Source organism: Castanea sativa, chromosome 3, assembly GCF_040712315.1.
Source record: "Castanea sativa cultivar Marrone di Chiusa Pesio chromosome 3, ASM4071231v1".
In the NCBI taxonomy this organism is placed as follows: domain Eukaryota; kingdom Viridiplantae; phylum Streptophyta; class Magnoliopsida; order Fagales; family Fagaceae; genus Castanea; species Castanea sativa.
This window is the reverse complement of record NC_134015.1, coordinates 40,948,072-40,958,920: the sequence shown is the minus strand read 5'-3', so window position 1 is coordinate 40,958,920 and position 10,849 is coordinate 40,948,072. Positions and strand designations below refer to the sequence as shown.

The 10,849-nt window shown below is 34.2% G+C and overlaps 1 protein-coding gene across 1 annotated transcript; it reads right to left on the bottom strand.

Annotated features, from left to right (window-relative positions):
* Positions 1 to 1,658: 1,658 nt before the first annotated feature.
* Positions 1,659 to 6,618, bottom strand: LOC142628129 (F-box/kelch-repeat protein At1g67480). The gene is made up of 4 exons (XM_075802135.1): positions 6,356 to 6,618; positions 4,880 to 4,949; positions 3,896 to 4,769; positions 1,659 to 2,528 (listed from the first exon to the last, which is right to left on the bottom strand). The coding sequence occupies exons 3-4, from the start codon at positions 4,423 to 4,425 to the stop codon at positions 1,901 to 1,903; spliced, it is 1,158 nt and encodes a 385-aa protein (XP_075658250.1). The 5' UTR covers positions 4,426 to 4,769; positions 4,880 to 4,949; positions 6,356 to 6,618; the 3' UTR covers positions 1,659 to 1,900.
* Between the last annotated feature and the right edge of the window lie 4,231 nt (positions 6,619 to 10,849).

Below are 10,849 nucleotides of genomic sequence, written 5' to 3'. Positions count from 1 at the left end.
AACCAAGGATATGATTAAATGAAGTTTATAAATGAGTTAGAGACCAATCACAACAATGATACTTCATTCACAAAAAATAAAAATAAAAATGATAAAGGTTTTACGGTCACCAACAAGTGACATAATGGTTGTTGTTTGCATATTACCAAAAGATGACCATGATTAATCTGATGCTTAATAGTCCCAGACATTGAATAAACCTGGTATTTGATGACCTATTAGGGGCAAAATGGTCTTGAAAACAATTTGTAGCTCACTGATAGGATTTGAATTCACAATATATATTATTTTTATTTAGTAATTTTAAAATTGTTCCACGTCATTTCATAAAGGATCAGGGTTCGGTTCAATGTTCAGTAGCATTAGATTCATTGAGATGATAACACGTATCCACCTCTGGACACATGTCACCATTTGACCAGTCCAATGCACTAGATGCACTATACCTAAAGTCATTTCACAAAACTAGTGGTTTTTTTTTTTTTTTTTTGTTGAAATGTGGTTTTTTTTTTTAATATGACAACCTTGAAAAAAAAAAAAACTTACACTGTTACACATTCTAATAAATTAAAACTGCAAATCAAATCAAAATCCAATCTATCCTCTAACTTCCATAAAAAAATAAAAAAACAATTGTTCATCTAAATTGGCAATTGGCACAGCCTCAGTGCTAATAACGACTTTAATGAATAAATCAGACAAAGTTTATTTTATGCATACAATGTCTCGAACAACATTATAAGTTATAACATCCCTCCCAAAATAAAAATTGGGAACCAGTTTGTGCAATTTCAATAGAAAGAGCTACACAAATGGCTACTCGCAAACAGCTTCCTTGAACTTCTCATTAATCTTCTTTTTCATTTATACTTTATAGAATTGATTTGAAGGATCAGAGAATTGCCTTAACCAATAAACAAGCACTTGGGAAGGCCAAGGCTTCTTTATACTGTTTTAAAAGTTAACTTGGCTGTATTGAGAGTCTCTTGAACAGCTGGCTTCTTTAACTTGGGGTAATGTGGAACGAGATCTCATCAGGATTTGAAGTAAATTTTCTACACAAGAGGGGCAAACTTAGCTCCAATGTTGATACACAATTATTGCAATCACAAATAAAAGGGAGGAGAACCATCCTTTATGCTTTTTTGTGGCAATTGGAGTTTTCCACTTCAAGGGGATATGATGTTTGGCGTGGTGAACTTTCATCACTACTACTACAGCAGAGAGCTGCATAAGTCGAGTCGGGCAATCACTTCTCAACATGAAAGCAACAGAGCTGCAGCTAGAAGCTACAGATTGACTTCAATTAAGGCACAACCTGCTTCTCATTAGAACAGAGGAATTAACTCCGCTGCATTACTCGCTGTGGCTGTCCTTAAACGCATCTAATTAATAGCTACCCTTGAGGACATCACTACGCTATCTTAGGTATGCTCAACACTTCAAATGCTAGCGCCCCCCCCCCCCCCCCCCCCCCCCCTCCACTTTTTGGGACGATGACTTCCAGCTTGGGAGTGTTGAGCTACTTCACTCACTCATTTAATCACTTCCTTTTAATTGAAAATATCACCACCCCCCCCCCCCCCCCCCCCAACTCACTCATTTAACCATTGTAGACGTAAATCAATTTTGTTCATGAAACATGCTACAACTAAGAATGTTCCAACCAGATAACACTTGTATTTAACATCAGGCATGGGAAATGTTCTAAATTAAAAGTAGCATCCAGAACCAGAATACAAAACAAAATTAAACTGAGATCCAATAACTCATATGGTACCTGACAACCCAACAAAAGAAATAGGTAAATTATGACTAGTGCCGTAAATTAGTCAATGCAAAAGACCAACACGTTTAGAAATGCATGACTGTTGAGAAGATCCTCAACTTCCAAGGACTTTTACACCTTGATTGTCACACTGCATAGGCAAAAACCTGATGGCTTTATATCAGAAGTCTTCCACTCAGAGCCTGGGGCCGCATTTGGATCATACAACAGAGTACTGTAACCAGGTTCCTCCTGGAGTGAGAACAACAACAATTTTCCATCCAGTATTCCAAATCGAAACCCAATACTTGAGCTCCCTGTCAATGGAACTGGAACCATCTTCCATGAATTGTCATCTGGATTGAAGATTGCCAGTTTCCGCTGGTTCTTCCACTCCATACAAAAGAGCTTCTTTCCCAGCACAGCATGAGCCGTGACCATGACGCAGCCATTCTTCATTTCACACCAGGTGTGCCTCTCAGTGTTGTACACGTCAACAAACTTAGAATTCCCAATTGTGAAGTTTGATCTTCCGCCCATGACATACAGCTTTCCCTCAAGCCCACAGGCAAAGCAACCCCACCTTGGGCGGCGAAGACTTTCTATCTGGGTCCATTTGTCAGTATCTGGGTTGTACACCTCAACACTAGATAGACTGTTGCCATCCATCCCATAACCTCCAACTGCATAAACCATACCTTTAACCTCTGCACAAGCAAATTCGTACCGAGCCACATTCATGTTTGCTAATTTACTCCAGCTGCAGTAACCAAAAAAAAAAAGTCATAAAACTAGCTAAAGAGATTTTTAAAATTGAAGTAAAGAAAAGTAGAAATAGAGGGGAGGGGGGCTTCGTTTTTGAAGGTCAGACCAAGTCCCTTGTTGAAACCAAGATCTTTTATGGTGTTTGATATCTTGTGGTTGGGAGAGTAGAAACTCAATTCAATACTTAAACAAAATGGAGAACCCACCAAATCAAACACAAGTAAGCAACAAGTTGGCATTGCAACACAATGCTGACTAAACCAAGGCATTCACGCAGACAAGGGTGGAAACCAAATCTCCCTCACTGTTCCTACCTCAATTGAAGCTGTTTTGATTTGGTTCTGTAACACTTTAGTATGGGTGGAAAAGATAGAAAAAAGTAAGATTAGTTCTGTAATATTTTGAAACTGAAGCACATCAACCCGAACGAACTCGAAGTCAATACCCCGAAAATTAGGCTCAAATTTCTCTTGGAACAGGATATTGCACTAAGGATGTCTATGCTAACAGTCTTATCACATTTTTATTTTCTGCTATGGGGCAAGAAACATAGGAACTAATTCATAAATTCATTTTTGGAGAGGAAAAGTATTGCATATTCTAGTGCACAATGTATCTCATTAAACGATTCAGTGGTCACAGCACAAATCTCTATATGGAATTCTGCTTTTGAAGAACACTATTGATTGTAATACTACATGTAATCTCAAGGGAGGTTCTTAATATTTTAAGGCAGTAATATTATAAAGGATTTTGTTAGCAACTACCCTATAGGCATAAGTTCAAATGTATTTAATCCTATTAAATGATTTTATTTTATCCTTTATGAAACAAATAAAGTCAAATTGTATACAACTATTAAAAGTAACACACAACCGCCTTGAATTTGTGCTCATATAGTGCGTACAACCAATAAATCATTGTCTACTGTTTTTTTTTTTAATCATGTGAATTACATCTCATAATTGAACAATTAGTATTTCTTACTCTATGGCCTTAGGCCAACCATTAACAAAACCCTATTATTACCGTTATTGTAAGCAGTGAAAGGGTGAAACTAATAAGTTGGTCAAACAGAACAAATCTGTTATTTCTTTTGAACAAAATTACCAAGTTAAGGCTGTTTTAAACTCAAAAACTCCAGAGTTACATAAAAAAAACATTTAGAAAAAAAAAATTACCATCCAGCAAAATGCTGCAAAATATTTACAAGCCTGAAATATAAATTAATAAAAATTCAATTAAATTCAATTAAATTTGACAACTGATCTGAATCTATTGCCATAACCAGTTGAGATGTATCAATCATGTATAAAGCAATATAGCTCCAAGCATTTAAAAAACCTATAACAGAAAATAAACCTGTTGAGGCAAGAATCATATTGGTAAACATCTGCAGAGGCAGAGCCCGTCCCATCGTCTACAGAATAGCCAGCCATGACAAGAAGCTTTCCATCAAGAACCACCACCCCAAATCCAGCTTTCAGCGGACCAGGCATCTGTGGAAGAAGGCAGTGTTTCTGGCCCAAACAATCCAGAACCTCCCAGTGGCTTTCCTTCTCTTCAGCATCGAGAGTCAGGACATAGAGCCATTCCTCAAGCACCCCAGCTAATTTCCGCACGGATATGAATTCTTTGCTTTGGATAAATGACCTCCACCTTTTGCACACACCACCCATAGCTGGGAAATTGGAACGAGGAACAAGTGCAAGGCAATGCTTTGCCACATCATCAGGCAGCCCAGGTATAACAGGGCTGTCAAGATCATCAACAACCTGAAAACACAAACGAGGATTGCTTTTCCCAGAAGTGGGTATATTTTGCTGGACTGGATTGGTGAAACACATATTCGGTTTTGTCACTCTCTTCTTTCCACTCACAAATCCCACCATTGGCTGAATTGAGCAGTTATATAAATCTTGAAATATATAGCTGATTCTTGTCTCATCAACTATATCACCCAGAAAATGTATCAATATATTTAAATGACAGACTTTAAACTAGAGAAATTCATGGTATCCTTCCCCAATAGGAATTCTGCAAGACCAAGGCAGAAAAGATGTTGCAGAACGAATCACTTGAGCTGTAAATGCTGAGGATTTTCTGTGTTTCGTCCAGTCTGATTCAAATGCCATGCCAAAAGTTTTGCTCTTAGAGTAGTTTCTTCTTGTTCTTCTATGCAATGAATTATTAAAGCCTCCAAAGTTGTTTTTTCCTCCGCACATTGCCCAAATATCTACATAGCATACAACAAATTTATCACCACCTACTTTTCAAAACAGGAATGCAAAAGTACAGATGTTTTTCCATAAAATCGTTGACTTAAACATGATGGGAATCTCATACCAGTCAAGGCCATAAAAATCAGCAAGTTTTAACCCCCTGTAACTTCCATTTGATTGAAGTACAGGACAACCTGATCATATAAGAAGAAGAAAAGTCAATTCAAATTAGTATCACCGAAACTTGAGTTAAAGACCCCACGAAGAAAATAACATTGACATAAACAGCTATAAGCCTATCTTTTTCTCTTGTTTGACAAGTTTTATGGAAAAAGAGAATTACTTCACTTTTAGGATGATGAACACAAAGTATCTTTAAAAAAATTACTAAGAATCAAACAGAAAAGCTAAGAGAATTATGAAACTCAAAAAGTCACGACTATCGTTTTCAAAGAACGGGGCCTACAAGGGCCTATTAGCCTGGTCATAAACACCATAATTGCAAACAAACGGTTGAAATTAAAAATTAAAATAAAAAAGCATTTTCTCCAACTTCCTGTGTTCATATCTATACATCACGTTTCATCACCGCAAGACAAGAAAAAAAAAAGGGTACTACTTTATTGGAAGTGGTAGACAAATGAAATTGACACAATAAACAATCCAAAAAAGGCCTTATTATATATTCCTCTTTAAACTTCAAAACGTGTAAATTCAAAGACCACTTGCCGACCCACCTACCAATACAATAACAATATAACAATAGAAGAGCCTTGAAATATAAAAATCAAAGATTTATACAATTTATTTTTTAAAAAAAATTTCTAAATCATTATTCAGCATAGATGTTAAAACCAAGGTGTTGAACTAAATATTCACAAACAAGTAAAACTCAACCTATAGGGATTAGTAGATCGTTAATTGGCCCCGTAGCTATGTGTTTGTTTTTCCAATTGAAAATCATGAATAGATCAGATCAAATATCCTCACTCGAAATTTACAAACAAGAGAGAGAGTTTAATAACCAGATCTGAAGTCAATTGCTTAAATAAGGACAAAGTGAAAACTTTAGGAATTAAAAGCTATTAGAACAAGTCTAGTGTATCAAGTAAAAGTGGAGGTAGTAAATAGAAACAAATAAAGCCAGAGATAGGAGCTCAACAATTGAAACACAAAGAAAGAGAGAGTGCAGAAGATAGAGAAAGCTTCATGTATATATATACTCATAAGAGCCAAAACACAAATGAAAGAGCTATTGTACCATATTTGATATTGAAAGCTAGACACAACCACAAAAAATTTCCAAAAAAAAAAAAGTTCAAATTTCGATTTAATGTCATGAAAAATCTATATTTACCGAGACCCCAGTTCACAAAATACCATTTTGCAGAAGGAAAAAAAAACCCAATGCAAAAAACCACAACCTCAATAATAAAATCTAAACATAAGCGAGAAACAAACAAGACAAATGATAGATTTCTAAAAATGCCATGGTAACCACTAGCATAGGAATCAGAGAAGCAAATGTCGGTGGATCTGAAATCAGAAGTTATGAACCAGTACAACGAAAAAGAAACAAAGATCAGAGACAAAGTAATACCTGAAAAACGAGGATGTTATCAAATTCCAAACCCAAAGAGATTGTTACAGAGCTGGGAAAAAAAAAAAGAACAATATATATGCGTATGTATGAAATATAAGGTGAGGCAATTGTGAATGCAAAGTGGGTGCTTTTTATAGGAATATTAAGGAGAGCCAAAACAAGAGGGAAAGATAAAACTGACAGAGCCCGAACACGTCAGAGAAATAGAAATATGTATGAGAGATATGTGCCTAACTGGTAATAAGGAAAAAGACCAGCACAGCTTTATCTTTGTGTATTATTCCCGACATATAGGAATAATTTTATTACACAATTTTATCTATAAATATTACATTCTATTTCTTTTTTCTTTCTAATTATTTTGTGTGTGTAAAAAGTTAGACTGATGGGATAAGGTGAAAATTGCTCTATGTCTATCCATGTACACGTTTTTGAGCCGCTGGATATTGGGTCTACTTTTGGGATTACGATTCCGTGTGTCCAGTCTATTTGACATGTTTAGAAGAATATAAAGCGACAAATATTAATTTTAGAAATTTTTTAATAAAAAAAAATTGATATTTTTGACAAATTTTTATATTTTTCATAAAAATAGTATTGAATTTTTTTCTACATTCTATATTAACAAATACAGTATAAAAAAACATTTATTATCGAGACTCAACTCTTTTTAGCTTAAGCTATAGATAAAATATGGTAGAATTATGTAAAGTTATTTTACACCATTCATAATCAATTATTGGACAAGTTAAGACTATAACAAATTTCAGTAGATTTATGTAAAGTAATTATCCCTCATTCACTATCAATCATTTTTTAGAAGTTAAAACTAGGAAAGTTAGTTATGCTGAACTGGTAAATACGAGTGTGGGGTACTTAGCTCCCTAGTCTCTACTCTTCTTTTGGGTTGAAAGTTTTGGGTGTGGTAAATTTGGACACAAGATGCTCTCTAAAATGAAATTCTAGTTGTCAGATAGAGAAAACAAGGCGTGGCTAATAAATCAGATAATCACTTCCACAAAGTCATTTTCTTCCTTCATTTAGGACCAAAAAAAAAGTTACATTGACTTTTTTTTTTTAGAATGAAAAGTTACATTGACTTGAAGATAAATTTTTACCAACCTTCTCGTTATTTTATTTGAGTAGTACAAAATGCATAAATTATTATTAATATGAAAAAATTTTACCAGTTTTAATTTGGGTCTACTACTAATATTAGGTGTCAATTCAGGTTAGCATGTTGAGTTCGTGTCGTGTCGTGTCGAGGTAGAAATATTCGACTAAATGGTTCAATCCTAACCCAACTCATTTAATAATCGTGTCATAATCCTTCAACCCTAACTCGACCTATTAATAAGGCGAGTTGATTTAACCCAACCCATTTGACACGCTTAATAAACGAGTCGTGTTGGGTTAATACGAATATAACACAACTCATTTCAATCTGCATAATATTTAATATAACAATCATCTAGAATTTTTTTTTTTTTATATTCCAAAAGCAGTGCATACACTTCAAGTTTTTAACTCACATTCAAAATAATATAGTTCAACAAAAATATAACATTCATCTAGAAATAAATTCTTTACACTCCAAAATAAGTGCATACACTTCAACCAAAATTCGAAATAAAATTGTTTAACAAAAATAACATAATTCAAGAAAAATATAATATCCTTGGAACTCACCAAATGCTAAGTATCAATATTGAAAGAATTGAAGTAAACAATAGACTAATCCTGACTATGACTATGATTATCATCCAGAGAGAGAGCAATAACCGGTTTGAGATTTTGAGTTTGAGAATTGGGCATAAGACAATAAAATAGTCGAGTAAGTAGTACAACTGAAATAAAAAAATAAAATTAGATATTTATAAAAAAAGTTTAGAGATTTAGGGTTTGTAGGGTTTAGAGATCTAGGGTTTGTAAAGTTTCAATTTCCAATTATCTCCTTTATAAGTTTTTGTAATTACTCATTTTTCTTTTTAAATTTAAAATATATGTTGGATATAAAAGGTATTTGACAAATCTAAAATAAAATAAATATTTATTTGTTATACGAGTTAAACATGTTGTGCTAAGTGGATCATTTTGGGTTGACACAAATAAATTGGTGTGTCAAATGTGTCTATTGCGAGTTATGCAGGTTGACATGTTTATGACACGTTTCTTATCATGTCGCTTTCAAGTCAACCCGTTTATAACCCAAACCCGTTAAGGCATAACCCTAACCCGCAAAAACCCGTGTCGAGTTCGTGTTGTGTTCGCCGGTTGGCTCAAACATTGACACCTCTACTAATATCATTATTTTACTTATCAATAATAACTCACCATATCAACAATTTATAAATTAATTTGTGACTTTAGTATTTTTTTTTTTCCATATATGGTATATAGTGAGAATACACCAAATCATAGGGAAATTATTGCGTCACCAATAATACTTTTCTATGATTTTATGATTTGGTGTATTCCTCCTCTCACAATCATGCACAGGAACAGACCTACAAGGGACCAAGGGGGGCCGGGCCGCTAGCCCAAAGAAAAAAAAAAAGGAAAAAGAAAAAGTTGGGCCCCCCTAGCCCAAAGAAAAAAAAATTTATGATTATTTTTTTTCTAGAGTTGTGTCTCACTCTTCCAAAAACTTAAACTCCCTCCCTTTTGATTAACCTAGTCCAACTAGCAACTACCCCAACTCAAAAACTTAAAAACAAATTTTTAAAATAAAAAATAAAAAATCTCAATCAACCAAGTATTAGAGTACTAGCATTAAGTGTTCTAAATAGTAAATATTTAGTGTAAGGGCACAATTTGCACCCAAACCCAAAATTTAGGTTGGGATATGCCCAAGAAGTCCAATACAATGAATTTGTAGAGAGTGGGCGTGAAATCTAGGTTCTAGTGAGTTTAAACAACAAAGATGATGGGCTAGCCTACAACATCAAGCACATGGGGTAGGTTATATAACAGAAATTGTCCTCGGACGCAAGCCGAGGAGACTGGATATTGTATTTCACTTTGGACTTGGACTAAATCAAATTATAGTTTTTGATCTCAATGTCTACAATGTTTTCTCTTTTCTCCCTTCGATCCCCTTTTCTGAATGTCCCCTCCCCCTTTTATATCACCCTTCTTCTTTTCCTCATCCTCCACATGTGGATCAGATTGCTAGTTTAGATACTTGTCCCATCAGCCCATCCCTAAAGTTTTTGGAGGCAGCTGTAAGGCTGAATCCTAATGTTCAGGCGTCACTTTCCCATTAATGCGACCAGAGAATGCGGTGGCAACAACTTTATCTTAGATATTTCATAGCCCTTCTTCTTCTCTTGTACATCCACCGTACCTGCCCTTACTTATAGGATCTCCTAGAATATTGCCTTTGGACGTCGGACAGCCCTCTCCCATCTCGGTTTTACCTAGCCAAGGATATACTTTTCATCGGACCACCTTTTTGGACAACCTTGATCAGACCTCGTCTCTTTATCTATCAGCACTGCCTCTTGGGCTAATATTCCCACATCCTCGGACCATTCAGTGTCCTCAGATTAGGCCTCTAGCCCAACACATATTCCTGGGCCCATTGACCCTACATTTAGGATTTAGAACACTAAATACCAAAAAAAAAACTATTGTACAAGACATTTTAAATGCTATATTAAAGTAGCAAAAGTAAGTTTTGGTTTCTGAAAATAATTTTTTTTGCAACAGTTAATTCTCTTATGAAATAATATTATTTTTTGTTTTTGTTGGTAAATGATTGCATCTTAATGTATTAAGAAACAATACTTTTATGTATTGATCTTGGTTGATAGTTTGTTAGTATCACTAAGAAACAATTTGGATTTTTTTTCTTCTTATACTTCAACCCCCCTAACTTGAAATCCTAGGCCCATCCTTGATCATGTGGATCTCATTGTAAATTTAATTTGTGTGGATCTACCTTGAATGTAAGAAGAGGGAATACTAGTACACCATGTCATCGTGCTCCAAAAACTTATAATAATTACTTTCAAATCATAGAGGGAAAAAATTGCTAAGAAAAGGAATCTAAGTAATTATAAATTTTAAAAAAATTAATATGACATTTAGCTATATAAAATATCTTCTTAATCCCATCAAAGAATAAAATAAAATACAAATGATATTGAGTCATATGCCTGTCAATGTTTCAATAACTTATCTCTTTTATGCCCGTGCAATCACTAAGATCATGTGTGTGCATCTTTGATAATATTTATTTCACTAAATTTTATTTTATATTTTTTAAAATTTAGATTATTTGTTACTTGGACTCTAATTTTGTCAATTTTGTATTGTTTATTTATAGATACGATAGAATTTTAATTTATGATGTCTACTCCGTGATGATTGTTTTTTGTTATCAAGTCAAGATATCAATTAGCTTATGGTGTAAGTAGAATTTAAACTCTAAATCTCTTATTCGATGACAAAAGACTTTGCTAATTAAGTTCACTATAACTCATATCT